General features: G+C 38.8%; 1 protein-coding gene and 1 pseudogene across 1 annotated transcript in view; one reads left to right on the top strand and one right to left on the bottom strand.

Moving 5' to 3' along the window:
* Nucleotides 1–15,823, bottom strand: part of LOC118624655 (methyltransferase-like protein 25) — an 80,825-nt gene extending 65,002 nt beyond the window's left edge. The window contains exons 1-3 of the mRNA XM_036253068.1: nt 15,556–15,823; nt 3,328–3,492; nt 2,482–2,588 (exon numbers count right to left, since the gene is read on the bottom strand). Of these exons, the coding sequence (XP_036108961.1) occupies nt 2,482–2,588; nt 3,328–3,492; nt 15,556–15,808 (525 nt within the window). The 5' untranslated portion in view covers nt 15,809–15,823. The remainder of the gene's footprint in view (nt 1–2,481; nt 2,589–3,327; nt 3,493–15,555) is intronic.
* LOC118623779 lies at nt 15,613–24,927 on the top strand (annotated as a pseudogene).
* The last annotated feature ends 1,913 nt before the right edge of the window (nt 24,928–26,840 follow it).

The raw sequence follows: 26,840 nt of genomic DNA, 5'->3' as shown, positions 1-26,840 counted from the left end.
TGGAATTCTCTCATGAACTTCATACTCATATATCCAACAGTCTGCCTAACATTTCCACTTAAATGTCTAATAAGCATCTCAAATTTAACATGTTCGAAACTAAATTCTTCATATTCTCTGTAAAACCTGCCCTCCCAAAATATTTTTCACCACAGTTAATAATAGCTCTCCAGGGTCACTAGTGAAGGCAAGTCTTTCAAATTCTGGATTTCCACCTATCATCATGAGATCTGCATTTATTTAATCTGCATTTTAAAAGTAAAAGTAGTACATATATAATACATTTTAAACTAAACTACTGTGGAAATCAAATATTGCTATTAAGTAATTTAAGAGAAAGACCTTGTAAAAGTCTTTGTTTTAGGTGATTTCATTCACTTGGAACAATCTCCTTTGCTTTGACAAAGTTCCCTTAAAGCTGGTCTAACATGATGCATTGAGCTATTTCAAAATTTCTCTGCTCTTTAGACATACAATAAATCTGCTTTGGCCCTGGCCGGTTTGGCTCAGCGGTTAGAGCGTCAGCCTGCGGTCCTGAGAGACCCGGGTTCGGTTCCCGCTAAGGGCGCGTACCTCGGTTGCAGTTTGTCCCCGGCCCTGGTCGGTTGTGCGGGTGGCAACCACTCGATGTGTTCCTTTCACATCGATGTTTCTCTCTCTCTGTTCCTCTCTCTCCCACTCTACCTGAACAAAAATAAATAAATAAATCTGCTTTATTAATGTAAAGTTGTTTATTATTATGTAGTATTTCACATAAATAAAAGAATATAGTTGAAATGTAAAGCTATGAAGCCCAATAAATACCCCTCATCTTAGTTTTTGTGTTACAACAGAGCAGAGTCTACAACGGAGATTTAAATATAACTGATTTGTTTGGGAGGTAAAAAAAAGGGTAGGGAAGTAGAAAAGAGAAAAAAAGGAAGGAAGAAAGCCCAATAAAAGGTGCATTATTAATCGAGATACCACTTTAGGGCAACTTGGAAATGCACTAGGAAACTCTGAGAGCTAGGGAAGAAGACATAGCTCAGAACCATCCACCTGAAATGCCAGGGAGCTGATGTATTTGTATATCAACTTGTAGCAATCACTGGTTCAAGGTTGTCACAGAGAGGAATGAATTCCCAGAACCTGTATGCAGGCAATGCCTTGTTTCAGCAGCCAGGGAAAACAATGCAGATATTGCCAGGTAGAAAGCAGGCTGGCACAGAAATGGTAATGGTAATGCCCAAGAGTATTGGGTTAGGTGTCCAACAGCACCTGGTATACCTAAGAACTGACCAGCCATCTAAAAACTAGAACGTTAGTATTTCTACTGCATTAATTATGTTTTCTGTCCATAACCCATCTCCCTGCTTCCCCTATTATTCTCAAATTATTATAACTATTCTCAAATTATGATTCCATTGCTTAATAGTTTTCTTCTTATAATTGTTTGCATTTAGAACATAACATTATTTTGCTTTAGAGCTTAAAAAAATGGTACCACAAAATATGTAGTCTTCTGTAAATTGTTTATTTTTTCCCTTTCAGTTTTATGCTTCTAATATTCACCCATGTGATGTGTACAGCAAGAGTCCAAGTTTTACTGTGTACCTGCACCTTTTTGTCCAGCTGAGCATCACTGCCACGGTGAGCCTGTTACTAATACGGAAAGTTTATTGCTTAGGTGTGATGCACTGCAGAAAAGGTTGAAAACTATTGCCTTAGCTCTTGCCTCCAGCCTCTGCCCTAGAGATCTATGTTGTCACAAGTGGCTCTGCACCCCTAGCCCACACTGTGATAATTTCCTAATTATCCTCAGACTCTCTGCAAGTCTGGAAGAATCCATGGAAAAGACTGTAACACATAATAAAAATCGAAGGAGGGAAAATCCTCCATTACCCCCATAGATGTTCTCATAGGGATAAGAAAAATAACTTACTATTTTTATAAGCCAGGGAAAAAAATAACTTACTATTTTTATGGGATTTTATTTTAACATCTGTTTTCAAACATCACTACATTACACAAAAGCGATTTTTCACAACAGGAATGCATTGTAATTCTGACAGTGCAAAAGAATCCAAGTTCTAAAACATAGTTTCTTTCTGTTACTATAATGAGGTAGGTGCCCTGTATTGCAGTTTGGCCGGGTCCTGAGAACACCTAGTGCCAAACAATTTTGAAAAATGTCATCATCGTAATGCTGCATCAAGTTGGAGTTACAACCTGTCAAAGGCAATTATTTTTAACTTCTATCCAGTCTGAAAAGAGTAAAATTTGTGGTAAAACATTAATAGTAATATCTTATTTTTAGTAGAGATTTGTTATAATTAGAGTATTTGGAAAATGAGAGCATAGTTTTAAAGGCTCTGACATATCTCACGACAGCTATTATTTAATGACATTTTAAAGGCTAGTGATAATAGAAAAGGGAACTTGAATGATACAAAAAAAATTAGCAATATCACAACACCTGAAAATATAGGAAAATACTCTTACCTGCTTTATTCCACAGTAATCAGCAATACTGCTGATCAGCGCGGACATTGCCTGAACTTCATGAGATTTTTTCAAATTCATAAACTCATCTGGCTTCACATTTTCACCTGAGTAAAAATAAAATTTAAATACTGTTATTAAAGAAACAAAACTTAATAAGAACCATCAGATGATATAGATGTTTTCTGTAAGTACATGTAAAAATAATACAGAGATTCTATTGTAGTATCTATATAATAGATCTCTATTCGTTTAGCTCCTATAAATCAAATTTGAATTAATAAAATGAGACCCACAGAATAGTATTAAAATGTTCCCTGATACATAAAACAATTAACTATAAAGAATAAGACTGATAAATGAACTACCAAATAGAAAACAATGTGGAGACCCCCTAATGAAGTTGTTCTGTTTAACAAGGTACTTGAGAAAACCCATCTGGCATAAGCCAATCTAAGTGGGCTCATGACATAAGGTCTAACATTAAATTAAGAATATGTTGGAAAGATACACATATATGAACCATATACTGCTTCTAAGTGCCTAAAGACATATACACAGCCCTGGCCGGTTTGGCTCAGCGGTTAGAGCGTCAGCCCTTGGACCCAATTGTCTCAGGTTCGATTCCAGTCAAGAGCACATACCTTGGTTGTGGTTCGATCCATGGCCCTGGTTGGGGTCATGCAGGAGGCAACCAATTGATTCGTCTCTCTTACATGGATGTTTTTCTCTCTCCCTCCCTCCCTCCCCCTCTCCCACTGTATCTGAAGATAAATGGAAAAATATCCTTAAGTGAGGATTTAAAAAGAAGAAAAATCATACATACCCATGCACAAACACACTTACCAATTTTCTGTGTTTGAGTTCCTTGAAGGGCTACAAGCAACTGTTCAAAAGGAGTACATATTCCCAAGTTTTGTACAGAATAATATTTTGCAGCTAGAGCAAAGGCTTCCACACTAACTAGCTTCTGAGAAATTCCACAAAATATTTCAGGAAAATCAGTAATACCTACAAAAAAAAAAAAATCAGGAAATGTTAGCAATAATTAAATAATACCTAATTGTGTGAGATTAAAAAGTAAATGTAAAGCACTGGATCTTTACAACAAATTACAATATTTTCACTTTAGTGTGAATTCTGCCTATAAGTCTAATGGTTCAATTATATTAGTTATTTAGACTGTTAGCTATTTGTAGCACTCATTTTTCTCCTAACACAGTACTTATTAATAAAACTCCAAATTAAAATTTGGCCTTTTCTTGTTCCATGAGGAAAAAAAAAAAAAAAAAAAAGAAGTTTAAAATCCTGCTAAACTGTAATGTGGTCATGAAATTTATGAATAGTCTTGGCTGACCTACAAATGTGAATTAAAAGCAGGTCAGGCCCCACAACACTGTTATTCCCTGTCCACAGTGTGTATGGAACAATGCCAACATCCCCAGTGGTATAAATGTTTCTGTAAAATGGTTCCTACATCATCTGAACATTGTAGAATTGTGTGTGGGGGGCTGTGTGTATGTGTTCAGTACACGGAACCCAATATGAGTTCTAAAACTAATGAGATGATCAGGTGAAAACATTCATTTCCTTCCATGGTCAGCTTAAACTAGACATTCTCTAAGGTTATCAGCAGTTTCCAAATGCTCACTCACGTAAAAGAGTCTGGTGAACTGTACCATCTGCAACACCCAGGGCCCCGTTCCATGTGAGGATCGTGCAGTTTGCTGAACTCAGGGGTGGCCACACCTCGCCCAGACGAACTATGTCATTTCAGACAGAAGTTTTAAGCGTATCAGCAGATTCATGAAACACCCTTTCCCCAGAACTAATAGCTGAAGCATGTGTCAAGGTGGAACCTGCCTCAACCCAAGTCCCCAAGTGACTACAACAAAGACATCAGTGCTGTCAAACTGCAATTGACATGCAGCATATAAGAAAAGCAAACTGTATTGTGTATAGTCACTGAGATTTTAGGCTTATTACTGCAGCATAATCTTGCCTATTCTATAGAATATGTGTAGGTACACTGGTAGATATGCATTTTATTTATTCAGTGTAATTTTCCTATGGCCCTTTAAAATACATATTAATTTATTAACAAAGGTTAAAAAAAAGGCATTCTGCCCAGGCTGGTTTGGCTCAGGGGTAGAGCATTGGCTCATGGACCAAAGAGTTGCGGGTTCGATTCAGATCAAGGGCATGTACCTCGGTTGCAGTTCGTCCCCAGCCCTGGTTGGGGTAGTGCGGGAGGCAGCCAGTAGATGTGTCCCTCTCACATTGATGTTTCTCTCTCTCTCCTTCCCACTCTACTGAAGATAAATAGAAAAATATCCTCAGGTGAGGATTTTTTTTTTTTTAAAGGCATTCCAATTTGTCTACAGTGGTTCAAAGAAACTCTTTGAATGGGGTAGTCCAATGAAGTCCATTCACTAAAAATTATTTTTAATAATTCAAAAAAGCCACATATCCAGTTGTTAAATGAAGTGTTAATAATCTTCAGAACAAAAGCACGTGCAATCCAGGAACCAACTTCGGTTCTACCAGAAAAACTATACTACATGCTATGAAGTCTATTCTATGATAGCTGATCCTCTATAGTTACTTATAAAATTATAAAAATCCACTTAAACACAAAGAATAACGATGCTCCTTAGCAAAAACTAAAAGCAAGAAAACTGATAAAGGCTTGCAAAATTCTAAATAAAAACTGTGTGTTTAAGATAGTATCTTTTTAAAGCTATTATCTACTAAGTTGCTAGTAAGTAACATTTACTAAGTTAATTAATAAGAATAAAATTGGCAGAGATATATAACTTCCACTTCTGAATCAACTAAATAGAAAGTTAAACTGTAAAATTACTATAGTGATTTATTTAAGATATATTTTGTATATGATATAAAGTTCTTTGGACATTTTACAAACTGAATTTACTAATGTAGCCAAAAGTAATAAAATCCACATCAAAATATCTAGGCATGATACTGAGGGGAAAACTCAGTCAACTATTAAGTGAGACTCTCAGGTTTAAGGGCAGTCTCAACATCCCCAAGTTCCAGGGCAGCAATTTCTTAGAGTGTGATAGAATAAGAGTATTAAATCTCAAAGTGCAGAGGGACTATTATAGTAGTCAGTTATTGGACAATGTTGCCAACAGAAAGAAATGTGATGTTTCTGTTGGAAAAGTAAGGGTTCAAATCAACTTAACTATCCTACTCAAAATACTTGAAAAAATTCCAATTCAAGCTTAATTAAATGTTGTTAATTTGCTTTTAATTATAGGCCTCCCAGTAATTTCAGAACGTTAGAGATCTAAATTACAAAGATATTATAAAAAGGATAGTATTCTTATTCAGCCATTTCGTTTGACACCAAGTTTATTCAGAATATCTAGAACTCGGCGAAAAACACATTTTTGAATTATGGAAGTATATATAACTTCTGTACATTCTTTGTTCTCAAGTCATCCAGCCTGTAACTTCTATTGAGAGAGAGAAGTGTGTCAATGATCTTGTCTTGACTTCCATCTCTGAAAGGTAACAGCGTACACAGTCCTGCAGTGCTTCCCTAGGTACTTGTATAATAAGTTTGAGTTAGGCAACTAGCAGAACTTATATGAATCCACAGCAACCACTGAACGTATATGTAGTTACTTCTAATTAGTTAGATGCTTTCACAAAGGGAGAACTTTGTTTTTAAATTTGGTGCCACTGCACCTGCATATTATGTGGCTTAATTATTTTGCCAATATCTCCCTCTGCTGGACGTACCTGTTCTGCTTTATTGCATGCTTTCTTATTGACTTAGTTTTTGTACACTCTGTATCACACTGTACCACAGAGGTTTCTTATAAGATAGGTTAACTGGGCATGACAAAGCGAGGGAAGCAAACAGGCCAGGGAGAAGTTACTTTCTACAACATGGCATCAGGAAATCTCTATTTTTTTTTTTTAACAGCAGAGATCAATGTGCAAGTAAAGATAGAAAAGTTATATATACGTGTTGGATTATAAAAATGTCAGGATAAAGAAATGAATAATAATGTTTCAAAACTAAAAATAAAATAGAAACAATGAACATATATTTGTATTTAATAAATTAAAAACTTTCAAAACTAAATGTTATTTTACTTGAATGTTATCTAGCACTTTCAGGAATCAGAGTACTGTTAGGATTCATAAAAACTCATCACTATTATTGCATGATTGCTAACATTTATTGCACATACATTATGTGCCAGATGCCATGATAAATAGCTTACACTAAGTGGAATAGTCTTATCAGCTAGTTACATAGTGCTCTCATCACCATTTATAGAAGACAAAATAGAGACTTAGAGAGGCTGCAATTCATCCCCATTTACACAGACACTAAGTGACAAGGTGTAAACCAAGGCAGTGTTTGACCTTGGTCTTAATTCCCACGTTCGATTAGCATGCCACAATAGCAAGTTCAGTGGACAAAGAATGAAATCAAGCAGAGGGCAATTAGAAAAGTGCTAGGAAGATCTGACTGTCAGGATCAGGTCTAGGAAGAACTGCCTCTGGCAGTGATCATCACATGTAATATCTTGAGCTAGTTCATGCTCACTTTATCTTTTTTATTCTTTCACTTTCTTCACTCCCCTCAACACCTCCCTCTCTACTGGCACAAAACATAAGGTTTCAAGAAATTTAAAAAAGCAATTTCTATATTTAAAACAACTAAGCTTTTTGCCCTGGCTGGTTCGGCTCAGCGGTTGAAGCATCGGCCTGCGGACCAAAGAGTCGCGGAATCAATTCCAGTCAAGGGCATGTACCTTGGTTGTGGTTCGGTCCCTGGCCCTGGTCAGAGGCAGCCAGTTGATGTGTCTCTCTCACACCGATGTCCCCCCCCCCCCCCCATCTAAAGATACAAGAGAAAAAAGTATCCTCGGGTAAGGATTTAAAAAAATAAAAAATAAAACAACTAAGTCTCTGAAAAGTAAATAAAAGTTTTTATGATAAGGTTTTGTTGTGGTATGTATTTCTAGAAACAGAACAACATATCGTGCATATAGCAGGCACTCAGTTAGCAGGAAATGAATGAATGAAAACAATTCCTCAATACACTTGCTATTGTAGCATCACCAGCTACACTGGGAGGAACTCACTCTCAGGTTCTGTGGTGGCAGTGATCACTGAGGCCACTGGGAGGACCTCATTGGTCCTCTCACTGTCGGGCCTATGAGAGCAGCATAAAACCTCATCTCAGCCCTAATGTGTAGAATTGCAAGGTGAAGAAAAGAGTGAGTCAGAATATTTAGAATCTGATGCAATATAAAATGCAAAGATAAATTAATTCTGGGCTTTAACTGTGTTACAAGGATCAGGACAAAGGTCACCATTGCTATCATAACACAGCCTAGATAGTCCCATGTCCAGAACTTGGAGAAGAAATCAATAGTGCACTCCTAATAACAATCGTCACAAGGGCATAAAAATGTTCTGTGTTCATTTCTACATAAATGTCCTACAGATACCTGCAGTTCAAAAAGTTCAAAACTCAACTGACCGTTCTCGTCGCCAAACCTTTCCCTTCTATTCCCTACCTAGTACAGTAGTGTCATCCCTCACCCAGTGCGAAGTGGAATGTCTACATTACCGCAAATGCTCCTTGTGCCCGCAGGGCACACATCCAGCCACCCATCAACCCTAACGTAAAAGTATCTTCCATGTGGGGACCCCCACACTATCACTGAGGTTCTGTCTCCCACCAGGGCCACTGTAATAGCTGCATCGCTGACTTTCCCCCTGATCGATAAAACTCCTCTAGCACAAGTGTTGGCTGAGTTTAATTAGACGTGTTCTAGAATGAAAATTTACTTATATTCCATGCAAATTTAATAATACAGCTTAAGGCTCTGGCTCCTGTTGACTCCAGGCTTCAATCCTTTATACGTGCTTAGGAGACGTCAATGCAAAGTTGGAGTCTGACTTGCTGAACTATGAAAATTATAGATGGGATGTGTTAAGTTTTATGAATGCTTCACTATATCTATAATCCTATCATTTATGTAAGAAAGAAAACAGAATATATACTGTTTCTTTTTAAAATAAATCCACTTATATCACCCAGTTATGTGCTAAGAAACTTTTTGTCAATGCTACTTTAGTGTAATTTATGATTGCATACAAATGAAAAAAGATGTTATTTTAACATGTAAACCATGCTCTTAGAAAGAATAAGATATAATTAACAAAGAACTGACATGCACATCCTTATTGTGCCAATATTAACATGATATTGAATGTGAAAAGCACATGTAACTGTTTCATAAGCATTTTTCACTTTAATTGTTACTTATAAAAATATAATTAAATATAAAAATAGGAAAATCTGGCCACAGTATTTTAACTCTAACAGACCCTTTTCATAGTTTAATTTGAAGGAAAATGAAAAATCATACCAAAAGCCCAGCAATTTAGAAATTGATTTGGTAAATGAAAAATAAACTTGATTAAGAAGAAACAATTCAGTCCATTGATCTCTTACTGAGAAAATAATTTTAAAAACAACTACGTATGCTAACCGCAAACCCATATTCTTTCTACACTGTCTCCAACTGCTTTCCCTAATAGTGGCGGTTCCGAGTGCAGAGGCGATAGTGGTAAGGCCAGAGGTGAAGAACTTTATTTTGTACAAAATGGAGACCTGGGATGGGTTTTGAACAGAGGAATGACAAGACCAGAACTATGATTTTGAAAGATAACTGGAGATCAGATTGAATGAAAAAGCAATTGAAAAGCAGCGTCTGAAGGCAAGAATTAGAGTTCTGAGGTAATGAGAAAATTCTGTTGCAAGATTTAAAAAGGAAGGGGCCAAACCATTTGCTGTGGAAACAGGAAGCGGTAGATCCAGAAGAAATGGAGGAAGAAGAGTTGGGAGAGTATGAGCCTGAGTAACTGGAAAGATGTTAATATCATTTACGGAGGAGCTCACTGGGGTGATGAGGCAAAAAAATAAAGAAACATAAACCCTAGTAGTCATGAAGCAATGTAGGCAAGTTGTTTTCTCTTTTTTTTTTTTTTCTTTGTAAATCAGGGCAGGAATCTAAATTATGATAAACCATGAAGACAGGTTACTATAAGTTTCCAGTGAAAGGTGAGTGATTTGACATAATTTAAACAAACAATAACATAAAGGATATCTAAACAAGTAGAAGGCATTCAAATGTGTTCTGATTGGCTAAACAAAAGCATAATTTAAGTAGAATGAGGGGGAAAATGCCATAAATGAGAGGACTCTCCATGAACTTTGTTTTACTGAACTTTTTAATAACCGAAAGGTACAGGGATGTGGTGGGGTAGAGAGCAGAAATGGGGGTTTACCATTAAAAACTAAAATATGAGGAACTTATATGCATATGGGCATAACCAGTGGACACAGACATCAATGTGGTGAAGTGGGGGAAATGCCAGTGGTGGGGGGAAGAGGGACCTCTGTAATTCTTTCAACAATAAAGATGTATCAAGAAAAAGAAAAAAACTAGAATATAAACTCAAACTCTAAATGGTCTCATATAAAAAAAATATGAACACACTTTCTATATAGCAAACAAACAAAGTATGGTGACCAGTTATCCTGGGCTTCTGCAGGTATGTTTGCATTTTCTTTTTTTTTTTTTTTTTTTTTTGGCACGTGCCCCTAGTGGGAACCAAACCCGGGACTCCCTGGTCCATAGGCCAACAGCTGAGCCAAACTGGCCAGGGTGTGTGTGTGTGTGGGGGGGGGGGGGGGGGTGCGTGTGTGTTTGCATTTTTGCTCACTCTTACTTAGCAACCCAGGAATAGAGCTGATAACTTGCTTCTATATGTTGTGGTGTGATTTTATTTCCACGCTTGAAGTCTCCTAAAAAGACCCAGAAAACCTAAAACATGGAAAACAGAGTTGAGGATAAAATACATAAGGAAAATAAATGACTAAAAGTTAAACACAACAGAGCAAAACAGATGACACTAACTCTTTCTCTGTTCTCACTTTGTTTCCAACATGCTTTCTGGTTCCATGTGTTCCAATTGCAGATGCGCACAATTCCAGTGCACCACAGTCACCACCATCACCACAACCAACAAAAGCTACTTAGGATGGCCAAAAAGAAATTTAATCTACTAAATGCAATAAAAACAATTTTTTTTCCTGAAAGTTTTTTTTTTCTTTATTGATTTTTAGAAAGGAAGGGAGACGGAGACAGAGATAGAAACAACGATGAGAGAGAACATAAATTGGCCGCCTGCATCCCCCCCACTGGGGATCAGGCCCACAACCTGGGCATGTGCCCTGACTGGGAATCAAACTGGCAACCTCTTGGTGCATGGGTCAACGATCAACCACTGAGCCACACCGGCCGGGCAATAAAAATAATTTAAGGGAAAGCTCTACAAAATAAAAATCGATCGTGGGTATACATTTTTGGTATTGGTCAGTTAAAATACAGCAAATTAACAACACAGATGCTCACCAAAAGGAACCTGGCCAATGTTTATCATTGTCATTTGCAAGAGAAACTGCCTGACTTCTTTGAGCTCCCATTCCCTGAAGCCTCCGTGAACTGTTTTAATAGCCTCTATCTTGTCCTCCTGCTTCCTAACCTTCCAATAATAGCCTCTTCTTTGCACACATGTCAGTCATTCCTTTGAAACATAAATCACATATCACACCACCACACAAAATCCTTAAAGAGCTTTCCAGTTCACTCAGAGTACAAGCCAAGCCCTTAGTGTGGCCACAGGCCCTACATGAAGTTGCCCCAGGCCACCTCTCAAACCTCATCTCTTACCAGTCTAACCCCACAGCTCTGCTTCCAACGCAGTGGGCATCCTCCAGCTTGGGCACCTGCTCTTCACTCCGCCTGACACACTCTTCCCTCAGACAGTTGCATAACTGGCTCTCTCACTTTATTCAAGTCTCTGTTCAAATTCTGTCTTGATAGATAAGACTTCCCGATCATGATCACTATACCTAAAATGACATTTCTCTCCACCACACCATCATTTTCACTTCCCCTTGCCTGTCATACTTTTCTTCATGGAATTTAATGCAACCTGATATTATATTCACAGTTTACTATGTATCTACCCTTACTAAACATCAGCTCCCTGTGAGTAGGGCCTAGAACAGGGTCTGGTAGGTAGATGGTGCTCAATAAACATTAGTCAAACACATGAATGGCCCTGGCCGGTTTGGCTCAGCGGTTGGAGCATCTGCCTGCGGTCCGGAGAGACCCGGGTTCGGTTCCCGCTAAGGGCATGTACCTCGGTTACAGTTTGTCCCCGGCCCTGGTTGGTCATGCGGGTGGCAGCCACTTGATGTGTCTCTTTCACATTGATGTTTTCCTCTCTCTCTCTTCCTCTCTCTCCCTCCCACTCTATCTGTACAAAAAATGGAAAAATGTCCTCGGGTGAGGATAAAAAAAAAACAAAAACAAAAACAAAAACACATGAATGGATTCAGTGCTGCTATTTGTTAGGCATCTTCTTAACCCTTTCTATGTATTAACTCACTTAACTCTCACAGTACTCCATCAAGTAAGTATTACAATTATTCCCATTTTATAGGTGAGGAACTGAGGCACAAACAATTCAAGCCCAAGTTAACAAAGCTAACAAGTGGGGGAGCTAGGACTTCAATCCAGGTGGTCTGTCTGAAAAGCCCATTGTACTCATCTGCTCAGGCTGCCATGCCAACATACCACAGACTAGGTCAATTAAACAACACATGTATTTTCTTTCTCACAATTCTGAAACCTGAAAGTCCAAGATCAAGGTACTGCCAGTGTAGATTTCTGGTGAAGCCTCTCTCCTTGGCTTACAGATGGCCGCCTTCTCGCTATATCCTCACACAGTTTTTCTCAGTGTGTGCTCTGGTGTCTCATCCCCTTCCTATTGGACAAGGGCTCCACCAAAATGACCTCATTAAACATTAATTACCTCCTTTAAGGCCCCATCTCCAAATACAATCACAATGGGGATTAGGGCTTCAACATATTCAATCTATAACACTCATAATTTATGCCCTTGAAATACAGTTATTTTTAACATCTTTCCTTTTCATTTTGAAGAATCAAGATTTTTTTTAAAAGCTAGGACATTTTAGTTGAACAGAAGAGAAGAAACTTTCAGGACTCTGACTGGGCCAGAAGATCACCTGGCAAGAGAAATCTACTGAAATGGCTACACTGAGGATTTTCAGAAACAACCTGGTCTCATAAAACACCAAATGATTGTGCCAAACATCTGTTAGTTTACTTCCATACACTGCGCAGTAACTCGTGGTCGCACTGGGAATTGTGTTTATTTGTAACTCCTCATACAAAACCAGCAGAAAACCATACTTCGTGTGAGTCCCTAGTGGAAATCTGTTCCACTCTCCTTGCTGCTCCTTAAACAGACCACGCATGCTCCCACCTCAGGGCCTTTGAGCTCCTTGTTCTCATTATCTGGAATGCCTTCCCTCAAGAGAGCTTCATGACTCATTTTTCCCCGTATTTAGATTTTTTCCAGAGTCATCTCCTTGAGGTCTTGCTGAAACAACCCATTTAAAATGGCAAACATACTTTCCTTCTGCACTTCCCCTTATCTAGTCTTTCCTTTTCTACTTAATTATGAACTTCTCCAAGATCAACATGGCTGATAAGTGGTAGAATTGGAGTTTAAACCCTATCAGACTCAAAAGTCTGTAAATTTAACTGCTAAATTAACCTGTAAATAGCAGCTAACAATTCTTAAATAAAGTACAAATCTGGTCAAAGGATTCTACTGCCCTTCTCTGATACAAGCAGGCTGCATATAGGAATGGAGAAAATACCCATTTCAAGTAATCTCTACAAAAACAAAAATTAATATTCCTTACAAGCAAAATTTATTTTTAAAAATCAGTCTTTTTAACACTATAGGCAGCTGACCATCTGTAAATCTGAATATTTTGTGTAAAATAATTTGCAGAGCTAACAACATTTCAAAGGTGAACAATCAAGCCGAGATTCCTTTTTGTTGGATAGATATAAGATTTTCCCACAAGATGTTAGAATTGTATCCCTAGCTTAAAAAGTGGTGTCATTCGTTCATTTACTTACTTGCCAAATATTTACTAACCACCTACTCTGACCATGCATTGTTCTAGGCACTGGGTATACAGCAGTGAACAAGTCTTACATCCTTGAAAGGGGAAACAATAAAAACAAAAAAAATAAGAAATGCATTAGTGTCATAAAAAATATTGGTTTTGATAATAATGGCCTTTGGAATTCATCACTAAATATTTCAGAGTAGACTTTTATCAAGGTGGCAAAGAGCTCACTCAGACTCTGAAGTCAGCAGTCTGAAACTCCATGAAGAGCTGTGTCTTTAGCAAATTAATTCCTCAAGTTGCAATTTCATAACTTGGAAGAAACAGAACCCATCCTACAAAACTGATGTAAAGATTACAAGAGAAAATATGCAAGAAAACAGTCCACTGCAGAATAAATAGTAAATATCAATTAATCCTATTATTAGAATACACAAGACAATCTAATTCTTCTATTATATGAAGACAAAGTTAAACCCATATGAAAATCTTGGACTTTACATTTAAAAGTAGTTTCTTTTCTTTTGAGGGAAGCTACCATGAGTCATTCATTAATTTATTCATGTAACAAATATGCACTGAGCATTTAATGCCTGCCAGGTATCTCACTAGTTCCTGGGACTACATTTGTTTATAGGAAAGACATGGTCTCTGCTCTTTTGGAGTTTAAGTTGTCACATTATAAGTAGTGGATATGAGGAGAGCAAACTAAAGACGTGCCTAACATTTTCAACAACAAACTGTGACTTGAAAGAAACCAATCTTTACCAAGTCCTATTATAGGGGGCTCCTCCAGGGGCACTCTGCGTTCAGAGAATCTCAATGAATAAGGTTCACTAGCTAGGGCAAGGTTGGGAACAAAGGAGGAGAAAACCCAGGAGCTTGCTAGCGTTCTCTCATCATTCTACTTCCAAAATATACTAGCCTTGGTTGAATCTAAGTTTCTTGAGGGCAAAAACCCCACATCCTACAAAAACTCATGGCACATAGTAGATACTTTATAAATAATTTTCAAAGAAACTAGTCAATATTCCAGATCTTTACCGCTACCAACCTCGTCCACGATATAATCATCTTTTTGTTGTGCTACTGAAATAGTTACCTCGCCCTGGCCGGTTTGGCTCAGCGGTTGGAGCATCGGCCTACGGGCTATAAAGTCCCGGGTTCGGTCCCCACTAGGGGAATGTACCAAAAAAGAAAAAGAAAGAAAGAGTCATCTAATTGGCCTCTCAGCGTGTGCCCTGCTAGTCTGTTCTTCAAATTACTGTCAGAGTTATTTTTTCAAATGTGAGGTCACTATATTTACTAAATGGCCCCAAAGTTTCCCTTCACACTTAAGATCCAAAGTCCTCCCAAGGCTAGAGAGCCCTGCGCGGTGCGGCCCTACTCACCTCCCTGCTCACACCTGGCGCGGTTGCGCACCTGGTTCCAGGCACCACCTGCACCTGCCAGCCCCGGTTCCTGCCGCAGGGCCTTTCCGGTTCCCAGGGCCTGAAATCCCTTCCCGGCTCGCCACAGGCGGGCACCTTCTCATGCTCCTGACCACCTGAGTTAAAGCATTCTCCTCTCGTACAACTGCTATCACATCTGCCTGTTTTTATTTCCTTCTTGGCTATTATCATCATTTGAAATGATCTCGATGTACTAAGTGTTGATTCACCTTCTGCCGTGTTTCCACAGAGAATCTATAGAACACCATTCCCCTTGTCCTTCCCGTCAAAAGTATCGCTGAATTACTAAATGAACACCCCTGCCAGTTTCTAGTTCTGTTAAATTGTGGAAATACACAAGCACCCGGGGCCGAAAGTGAACCGGCGAACCGTGTCCTCGCACCACCCCTCCAACCTGATCCCCGCCTCGGGGACCCAAAAAACCAGCCTCCCAGGCCCGCCCCCGACTCACCTGATTCCGCCCGGTTTCCACTAGAGGGCACGCTTCCCGGGCAGTGCCTTCTCTCCGCCTCTCCGTCCCTCCCACCCGCCATTCACCTGGTGTTCCGTCGGCTTCCACCAGGGGGCGCGCCGCCTCCGCCTCCGCCGCCGCCGTCGACCTCTTCAGCACCTCCAGCACCGTCTCCGGAGGCAAGTCGACCAGTTGGTCCCACACGGACTCGGTGTAGAAGTCTACTGTATGTGCATTAGAAATGGACAGGGCTTCTCTCAGGAACCGCAGCAGCCCCTGCAACTTCGCGCGCAACGTGGACAAGTCCTGGGTCACCGGGAGCGGGCCCGACGCCGCCATGACGCTCACCCTCCCGGGCTGTAGGTGGCGCAAACGTGGTCGTGAGGCGAGGGCTCTGCTGAAAGTAGCACAGGCCGGATAAGTAGAGCTCTGATCCACACTGAAGTTGGGCGATTGATTGCTTCGGGCTGATGACGTATTTTGACCGCGTCCGTTGCGGTTTTCTGGAGACCGGTTTCGTGTGCCATGGCGCCCAGGAGGCCAGCGGCAAGGTGGCAGACCGAGAGTGTTGAGACTCGTGGCGAAGGAATTTCTCCGGTCGGATTCAAGAATAAGCGTGTGAAACAGAGGACGTGGCGACCTAACCATTCTCGGGGCTTCGCGGGGAGCGTCCGCGAGGGTGAGAAGGCAGCCCTGCAGTCCTCAGGCTGTGAAGTCTTAGAAAACGCCACCCAGCCCTGGCCGGTTTGGCTCAGCGGTTAGAGCGTCGGCCTGCGGTCCAGAGAGACCCGGGTTCGGTTCCCGCTAAGGGCACGTACCTTGGTTGCAGTTTGTCCCCGGCCCTGGTCGGTCGTGCGGGTGGCAGCCATTCGATGTGTTCCTTTCACGTCGATGTCTCTCTCTCTCTCTCTCTCTGTTCCTCTCTCTCCCTCCCACTCTACCTGAACAAAAAATGGAAAAATGTCCTCGGGTGAGGATAAAAAATAAAAAAATTAAAAAAAAAAAAAAGAAAAGAAAACGCCACCCACCGAAACAGGGAGGCAGGATTTAGGAACCAGGTCAGTCCCTGCTTGAGGGCAGAGGAAGTCATTCTACTGGGGGCGCTGAGACCCGCACCAGGTGTTAGACCAGTGGGCTCAGACCGGACCTGCGTTCAGCAACCTCGGTACTTGAGTTCTGGCTGGGAAAGAATTCAGAGCCCAGACTCAAGCTGTAAGAGCACATTTATTTGGAAAATCACAGAGGTAGAAGAAGTCATTTGTAGAGGAAATGGGCTTAGGAAACAAGTTAGGCACAGGAAGGGCCCTTGGAGTTTAGGAATGAGAAAGGTCTAGGTGAGGGGCTTGGGGTGTGGGGTTGGGGAGGCTCCGAGGTGCTCCTGGGAGGGAGAGAGCCGTCTGGGTCCTCTCTCCTGACGGTTTTAAGGGTGAAGATTTTGAGGGAGGCCCTAGGAGAACATCTGAATAGATATTCAGTAGTTTTCCAGGTGTGTCCTTTCAGGGTCTGGGTCTCTACTGATTGGTGGGGGCCAGGGCAGGTGGTCATTATTCAATGAAACTGGTTTTGAGTTCAGTATTGGTATTGTTTGTCTGGTTTTGCTGCGTTTCTGGGCCTGGAGCTGAAGCAGAACTGAGGTCTAGCTGTTATCTCCAGGGAGAAAAGCTCAAGGGGTCCAAACCATATGATAGGGGAGAAAAGGTCACCCTAGGGGCTAGGTCCCACACTACAGTTGTCCTTTGCTAGGCAACCAGGGCTTTCCACCTTCCTGACCTTCTGTACCTGGCCCATTGTCCTTGCTGTGCTCATGTCTGTCAAACTGCCGACCACAATTCCTAAGCCAGCTGAAGCTGTGCATGTCTCAGTTCTGGATGGGAAGAGGAGGAAGTGTTGCTGACTTTGTGTTTTTAAACATCTTCCCCGACTTATCCTCCTTCTTGATCAGAACTCTTCCTCTACCTATCTTCATGAAACTATATGCAGAAAGCATCTGTGGGTCTATTTGTGTGTGTATTATGTATATGCATTACAGTATGTATTACAGAAAAGGATAGGGCCAGAAATCTGCCCCATATCCTTGCTGATTACAAATAACCCAGACCCCTCCAATCTTCTCTTACTGATCTATCTGCCTTTCCTTTGGTCTGTCATTTTGTCTTGTAAGTTCCTCAGATCTCTTTTGGAATGTGTAAATCTTAAATAAACAGCTGTTCAGAAAGTCATACACCATCTCTCTTTTGTGTTGGATTACTTTTCAAATAAGTTGTGTAGTACTTTCTCTAAGGTAGAATAATAGTAGTGAGGTGTTTTTTTCCATATTTATTGAAGAACTAGATTAAGTCTTTTAGATGAATTAAGGAATTTGTTTTGATTTGTGAGTACAATAAAATGAATTTGTGCAACACTCTATTCATTTTACCTTATTTGAGATTCTTACTTTAAGTGTCTGCATAACTAATGTTTCCCAGGTCTTTTTACTGTTCACTCATTAGTTTACATTTGTTTTCTTGCAATAACCTTTTAAAGCAAAACAAAGTAATTCTAGCATCATAATGTGATGATGGAAAAGTCTTTCATTTAAAATTAACAGCTACATTTTAAAAAATGTTTTTATTGATTTTTTTTTTTTTGAGAGAGAGAGAGAAACAGACACTTACGTGAGAGAAACATCAATTGGCTCTCTCTGCCGCATAACCAGAAATCTGGGTATATGCCCTGACCAGGAATAGAACCTGCAAGCTTTCTGTGCAGGCATGATTCTCAACCAACTGAGCCTTACTGGCCAGGCAACACCTACATTTTTCATTCCACTTATTTTCTGAGAAAGTAATTAATGATTGATATTCTTCAATGTAGGACAAGGTTTTGCATTTCGAAGAAAATTGAAGATTCAGCAAAATTACAAGAAATTGCTATGACGGAATAAGAAGGCTCAAGCTTCACAGGAATCCCGTTTCAGAGATCGATCCCCTGATCATCTGAAACGTCTTTATTTAGCTGAAAAGGAAAGTCTCAGGAAGCAACTTAGAAAAGTTGACCAGCCTTTGTCAGAAGAACAAGTTAATCAGGCTTTGCCAGCAGAACCATAAAACATTGACCAGGCTTTGTCTGAAGAACATTATAGCATTGACCAGCCTCAGCCAGAAGAACAATGTAAAGAAGAAAGGGTAAAGTATGTATTGTCTTCTTTTGAAATCCTTTGTTTTAAATATAAGTACTGCTTGAAGAAAGAAATTGTAGGATAATTTATGTGGAAATTGAAATTGTTATTTGAGGCATTTTAGAAGTCACAGTGTAATTAGGTGATCATTTTTTCATGGAGGCTTTTTTTTTTTTTTGATATCTTAAATGATTGAATTAGGCTAGGTTAGCTTAATTGAAGAAGTAATGGAATGGGAATGAAAATATCTAGGTTTTAGATTTCAGCCTCTCAAGTACATTTAACTTACCTGGACCTCAGTTAATGCCTGTTATTAATATATATTTTTAAAAACACTAATGTTTGAGAGGTATACTTTGGTGGTTAACAGCATGGATGGACTCAAGCTGGACTTAACATTTGGTGCCCAATGTCCTTCTCTAAAATGGAAATAATAGTAAGTATTTAATTCAGAGTTGCCACATTGTACCTCTCCAGAATGAATTATTCACAGACTCTATGGTATCCCTGACCTATCACGACATTGTGAAGACTAAATGAGTTCATTCGTTATAAGGTACTTTAAAAAGAATATGGCATGGAAAGTGCTACGTGAGTGTTAGCTACTACTGCTGTTGCTGCTGTTATTAATCCAGACTTTTTTCCCAGAGATACTTAGTATCAATTAAAAAAGAAATGGCATAGCTCCATAACACTTTGGTTTTATAAGTGCTAACTAATAAAATTTTCTCTGCACATATCTCGTTAAAAAACATGCCAAAAATCTGAACTTGTAGAGTAGCCAGGTGTTACTTGGGACCATACATTTTTATTTCACTAAAATTTTGTCCTTTAAAATTGGAGCTTTGTGATGAACATAGTAGGAACTAGGACCCCAGAAAAAAGTGTAGTTGGAGATAAAGACAGAGAAACTAAAAATTCAGTAGGTTTGTCCATCATATTATTGAAAATGAGTGTAAAAATCAGGCAAAAAATTAGCATTAGAAATGTAGAAATGAATAATTTCCAGTGATAATTGAAGCAAGGGAGGGTTTAATCATGGCACAAGATTCTTAGGTAAAAATAATATTCCCCCCCCCTTTTTTTTTTTAATTTATCTTTATTGTTGAATGTATTACAGATGTCACCCATTTTTCCCCCATTAACCACCCCCTCCCCAACTCCACCCCCCTCTAGCCTTCACCACACTATTGTCAGTGTCCATTGGTTATGCATATGTGCATAGAAGTTCTTTGGTTTATCTCATCCCGCCCTCCCTCCCCCCTTCCCTTTGAAGTTCATCAGTCTAACAACCAATTTGTACTTCTTAATTCCTTCATCTTTTTCACCCCCTCCCCCCAGCCCCCACACATCTGGCAAGCAACAGAAAGTTCTCAGTATCTATGAGTCTGTTTCTGTTCTGCTTGCTCATGTTGTTTGTAGATTCAATTGTTGACAGATATGTATTAATTGCCATTTTATTACTATTTGAAACAATAATGACAGAAAACTTCCCTAACTTGGTGAAGGAAACCGACATACAAGTCCAGGAAGCACAGAGAGTCCCAAACAAGATGAACTAAAAATAATATTTTTGAAGATTTCTCATTTTGAAGTGAAAGCAGGGAAAAGTTGTCACCGAAGAAGTTAAATAGAACTGCTTTAATTGGAGAAAGGGGAATACAGTGATGCTATATCAGTACAGGAAAATTGTGCTGAGTAGGGATTGGTCAACTCTCAAATATTGTGAAGTACAAGAAAAACAAGACTGAACAGGTCTTTGGATTTGTGATCTAGGCAATAATTAGTGACCTTGGAGAGAAATTTTTCAATAGATAACCCTGATGAAGTTTTTACCTTTACGTGTAGCATCCAAAGCCATGGTTATGGATGTAACTGTCTAAGAAGAACATGGAGACCAACAAAGAGAAAAATACTTGGGGGAAAACCTGGGGTTAGAAAGAGAAAGAGGCTTTAGCATGACACACTGAGAAGGAGCAATTAGAAAGGATCAGGAGAAAAAAAATGTCACCAAAACTAACGGAATGGACTTTTCAAAAGTGGGGAATGTCTATTAAATGAAACTGAAGAGTGCCCATTGACTTGATCATCACATTTGGTTGGAAGGTCATAACTGTTTTGGCGTGGATAATTTGATTACAATGTAAGAGCAGAAATCAGATTGCAGAGTTAAGAAGTGAAAGTGAAGTGACTATCAGTCTATTCACTATTCTTTCTAGATACTTGAGTATGGAAGGATGGGGAATGAGAGATTGGTAATTAGAAGAGGATCTAGAGTTTGGTAATGAATAATGTATGCATTAGTTTACTTTAAGAAGGTAGCTACTAAAATATTTTGTACTGTGTTTTTGGAGTTGGTATAGTGAAAAGTTGAGAGACAGGACAAACAAAGATTATTAATGAATCATATAGCCTGAGGAAATGAGTGAAGTCTGGGCCTAAGTGGTTGAATTATCTGCAGCCGTGTGGGACACCTTCAGAGAGGAGAGAAGTACTTGAAGGTAGAATAGTCCTAAGTGGAGGTGTGGTCATCTGTGACCAAGTAGGTGAAGTGGAGTAGAGATGAAGTGGTCAAAGAGCTTTGGGATTAAAGTTCATGTACACCCTGTTTTTTATTAATTTGCATAAGTGAGATTTTACTTTACAAGTACTGTATTTGACATACTTGCAATAATTTTGGTGATACTGTTTTTAATCTTTGCGACTTATTTTTCTTTATCTTATAAAGCTTCCTTACTATTCCAAAGAAAAATGAAAACATCAAATCAAAAAGCACAAGAAGAATATGAACAGGTACAAGCTAAGCATACTGCTAAGAAACAAGTAAGAACTTTAAAAATATTTAGATTATTTTTTGTATTTGTGCTAAAAGTATATATAAGCGGTACTTCTTAGTGTGTGGCACATAGTATGTTCTCTGTAAATATTCGTTGAGTAAATGAATGGTATGATTAGAGTTGGAAAATGTCAACATATTCAGATTCCTTGATTGTTTACATTGTCCTTGAGAGGTGGTCAAGAATAGGGTTTTGAAGATACTGCTCATAGGTTAATGATATGAGCTTCTGGAATAATGTTTACTAAGTATTATTGGTCCAGGAACTTGCACTTTTAACAAGTACCTCAATATGTATAATACAATTTGAGAATCACTGACCTAAGAAAAATATAAAAGAAAGCCCTGGCTGATTTGGCTCAGCAGTTAGAGCAATGGCCTGCAGACCAAATGATTTCCTGTCAAGGGCATGTACCTCCATTGCAGGTTTGATCTCCAGACCCTGTCGGGGTCAGATAAGAGGCAACCAATCGATGTGTCTCTCTTCTCTCTCTCTCTCTCTCTCTCTCTCTCTCTCTCCCTCTCTCTCTCCCCCCCCTCTCCCTCTCCCTCTCCCTCTCCCTCTCCCTCTCCCCCTCCCCCTCCCTCTCCCTCTCCCTCTCCCCCCTCCCCCTCCCTCTCCCTCCCCCCCTCCTCTCCCCCTCTCTCTCTTCCTCCTCCTTTTCCTCTCCCTTCCTCCCTCACACTCTATCTAAAAAGCAATGGAAAAATATCCTCGTGTGAGCATAAAAATAAAAGAAAAATATAGATGACTTTCATAATTTTACTGAAGCAAGTGAAAGCCAGAGGGGAGGTGACTAAAATATTTATTTACTATAAAGAGTGTGTCTTGCCAATTACAAAGCCTAGTAGAGCCTGGCCAGTGTGGCTCTCTGGTTGAGCGTCGATCCATACACTAAGAGGTCACTGGTTTGATACTAGGTCAGGGCACATGCCCAGGTTGTGGGCCCAATGCCCAGTGGGGAGTATGCAAGAGGCAGCCAGTCAATGTTCTCTCTCATTGATGTTTCTCTCTTCCTCTCTAAAATCAATAAAGAAAAAATAAGCCCTGGCCAGGTAGCTCAGTTGGCTAGAGCATCATCCCGGTAACAAGGTTGCAGGTTCAATCCCCGGTCAGGGCACATACAAACAGTCAGTGCATAGATAAGCGGAAGAACAAATCGATGTTTCTCCCTCACTCTTTCCCTCTCCGTCTGTCCTCCCTTCATTCCTCTCTCTAAAATTAATAAATAAAACAATTTTAAAAAGCTACTAGATTAACGAAGCAAAAAGTTATCATTCTCTATAATCATTCAGAAACACAAAATTATCTACACCTTCGACAAAATAATCATTTTGTTTAATCTAACTCTTTGTTTTTTTTGTTGTTGTTTTTTGTTTTTATCCTCACTAGAGGACATTTTTCCATTTTTTGTTCAGATAGAGTGGGAGGGAGAGAGAGAGAGAGAGAAACATCGATGTGAAAGGGACACATCGAGTGGCTGTCACCCACATGACCCAACCAGGGCCAGGGACAAACTGCAACCGAGGTACATGCCCTTAGTGGGAACCGAACCCGGGTCTCTCTGGACCGCAGGCCGACGCTCTAACACTGAGCCAAACCGGCCATGGCTAACTTAGTTTTTGTACTGAAACTTTATTAATCTTTCACTTTAAAAAATGGAAAGCACTCAATCAAACATACCACAAAGATGGCACTGACATAAAATTTTTTTGTGTTTTAGCTTTAGAATTTATGTGATTAAGAAATCTGGGAATTTCTGGAAGTTTCACATCTAAAATTGTTATGGTTCTTAAATGGGTGGCGGACTAGGATGAAGTAGAAACATTTCTCCATGGAAACAGTGGACCTTGGTTTCAGAGCTTATAATTTCTGCTTTTTCCTAACCAAGCATCTGCTATCTGCCGCCTTTGGAAATAGTATACCAGGTATAGGACAGTAAGGACCATTATACTGAAAAACATTTAATGTCCTAACATTACATAGGTAAATGCTAGGACTTTGTAATTATAAAAATTGACAGTCTCTTAGATTTCAAATGTTAATAGCTAGCATCATTGCCTGTGAGAAATCAAAATTAAGAACATTAATTAAGAACCCATAATTGACAGTAAGACTACATTTTTTTTAACATTGTTTAGTGAAATTCTATAGGGATAAACTACATTCCGTAATACTTACATTCGTAAATAAATTCCAGATCTTTATGTGCTTTTTAAAGTAAATGAGGTACCATACCATATGAGAACATAAGTTTAAGTGACAATGGCATAGTGTAGTAGAGAATTGCTCAGACTTTAGATTGACAAGATCTGGATATGAGTTGGCTGTACCAGTTATTTGGGATCTTGGGCAAATCACTTTCCATATATCACTGAGCAACATCTCCTCGTCTAAGATGAAGATAAAACCCAGCATAAAAGTTTAAAGAATGAAATGTACTATGATGTGTGTGAAAGTACTTGGTTAATATAAGTCACCATACAAATTTAAGACTGTGCCATTTGGGAGCTGTATTACAGGGGAAATTGAAAAACAGCGCACATAATTACATTAAAGAACTTTTATTTAACTTTTATATTGGATTTAGTAAAAATATTATAGTGCATTTCAAGAAGTGCTTCTTGGATCTATACACTATATAACTGAATTATTTTTCCTTAGACACAAACAAACTTGAATCTTTCAGCCAATGAAATAAGCATGATAATTCTTAAATGGTTAAAAATTACAATGAGTAGCACAATGTTTGTACATACATGGTATGCAGCCAACATTTTTTCTATAATTCAATCTGTCAGGTAGCAAATTAAAAAGAATACCAGATATTAAATACCAGATATTCTGGAAATGAAGATTTTAGTGTTATATGGACCAGATAAACTCCAAAGTACCTTTTAACTCTTCAGTGGGGATAGTTAAATGATGAAATAATTTCATAAATATGCCTTCTCCTGTGCTCTGATTTTATTTGCATGCAGATAATTAAAACTGTTTAATAACTTTATCATGTGTTATAGTGCAGACACAGAGAGTACACTACTTTAGTAATGGGTAACACAACATTTTGAAAATAAAAGGCAAACCTAAAGTGTTAGCATGGTGATACCTATTTCAACACAGTTTCTGAACTATATCTACTGTTAGTTACTAATAAAAATTACATATGTTAATTTCAGGAATTTGAGAGGAGAAAGCAAGAGAGAGAAGCAGCGCAAAGATTCTACAAAAAGAAGAAAATGGAAGTATTTAATATATTGAGCAAAAAGACTATAAAGGGCCAACCAAACTTAAATTTACAAATGGAGTATCGTCTTCAAAAAATACAAGAAAACAAAGTAGACATTTTGATCCCAATAAGGGTTATAAAATACCTGCTATTTATTGAGTTCTTTGTATATGTAATGTACTTGCTAACAATTCACTTAATTTTCAATATAAATTGGATTGCTAAACTATACTAAATATATAATGTCCAAATACTTTTGTTCTTTTTTTAAATTATTTTTATTAATTTGTTTTTGTTACAGATGTTTCTCCTTTTTCCCCCATTGACACCCTCCTCCCCATCCCCCACCCCCACCCCTTCCGCAGCTTTGTTTATGTTTATTGGTTATGCATACATGCATATAAGTTCTGTGGTTTATCTCTTCCCCCCAACCCCTCCTCTTCTGGGGTTTGTCAGTCTGTACCCTACCTTTATGTTTCTGGGTCAGTTTTGTTCATCGGTTTGATTAGTTCATTATATGCCACAAATAAGTGAGATCATGTGATACTTGTCTTTTCTGCTTAGCTTGTTTCACTTAACATAATACTCTCCAGATCCCTCCATGTCATCTCAAAGGATAAGAGATCTTTCTTTCCTACAACTGCATACTCTTCCATTGTGTACATGTACCACATCTTTTTTATCCACTCATCTACTGATGGACACTTGGGTTGTTTCCAGATTTTAGCTATTTTAAATAGTGCGGCTATGAACATAGGGGTACATATATTCTTTCTAATAGGTGTTTCAGGCTTCTTAAGGTATATTCCTAGAAGTGGGATCACTGGGTCCAATGGCAGTTCAATTTTTAACTTTTTGAGGTAACACCATATTGTTTTCCATAGTGGCTGCACCTGTCTGCATTCCCACCAGCAGTGTACTTGAGTCCCCTTTTCTCCACACCCTCGCCAACACTTGTTGTTTGATGATTTGTTGATGGCGGCCATTCTGACAGGTGTGAAGTGATACTTCATAGTTGTTTTAATTTGCATCTTTCTGATGATTAGTGATGTTGAGCATTTTTTCATGTCTTGTGGTCATTTGTATGTCCTGTTTGGAGAGGTGTCTATTTAGGTCCTCCGCCCATTTTTCAGTTGGGTTCTTTGTCTTCTTTTTGTTGAGTTGTATGAGTACTCTTTATATTTTGGAAATTAACCCCTTTTCTGATGCATCATTGGCAGTTATGGTTTCTCATATGGTGGATTCCCTTTCTATTCTGATGATTCTTTTTTTTTTTTTTTTTTTGCTGTGCAGAATCTTTTGAGTTTGATGTAGTCCCATGTGTTCATTTTTTCCTTTGTTTCTCTTACCTTACATGTGGTATCAGTGAAAATACTGCCTATGATGTCTGAAATTTTGTTGCCTACGTTTTCTTCTAGAATTTTTATGGATTCACCAGTTACATTTAAGTCTTTTGTCCACTTTGAATTTATTCTTGTGTATTGTTTAAGTTGGTGGTGTAGCTTCATTTTTTTGCATGTAGCTGTCTAATTTTCCCAAAACCATTTATTGAAGAGACTATCTTGACTCCACTATATGCTTTTGCCACCTTTGTCAAATATTAATTGAGCATATTGTCTTGTGTCAATTTTCTGGGTTCTCTGTTTTGTTCTATTGATCTATCTGTTCTTGTGCCAGTACCAGGCTGTTTTACAGTGGCTTTGTAGTATAACCTGATATCTGGTCATGTGATCCCTTCTGCTTTGTTCTTTTTTTTTTTTTTCCCCCCCAAGATTGCTGTGGCTATTTGTGGTCTTTTTTGGTTCCTTATAAACTTTTGGAGTGTTTGTTCTGGTTCTGTGAAATATTTTGTTGGTATTTTGGTGGGGATTGCATTGACTCTATAGATTGCTTTGGGTAGTATGGACATTTTAATGATGTTAATTCTTCCAATCTATGAACAAGGTATGTGCTTCCACTTTTTTATATTTTCCTCTATTTATTTTTTCAATGACCTGTAGTTTTCTGTGAAGAAGTCCTTTACTTTTCTTGGTCAAGTTTATTCCTAGGTATCTTAATTTTTTTTGCTACAATGATAAATGGGATTGTCTTTTTTTGGTTTCTCTTTCTGTGATTTCATTGTTGGTGTATAAGAATGCCGTCGATTTC

The sequence above is a fragment of the Molossus molossus genome, unplaced genomic scaffold, assembly GCF_014108415.1.
Source record: "Molossus molossus isolate mMolMol1 unplaced genomic scaffold, mMolMol1.p scaffold_m16_p_10, whole genome shotgun sequence".
Lineage (NCBI taxonomy): Eukaryota > Metazoa > Chordata > Mammalia > Chiroptera > Molossidae > Molossus > Molossus molossus.
Note: the sequence above shows the minus strand (reverse complement) of the source record. Positions and strands in the feature narration are given on the sequence as shown.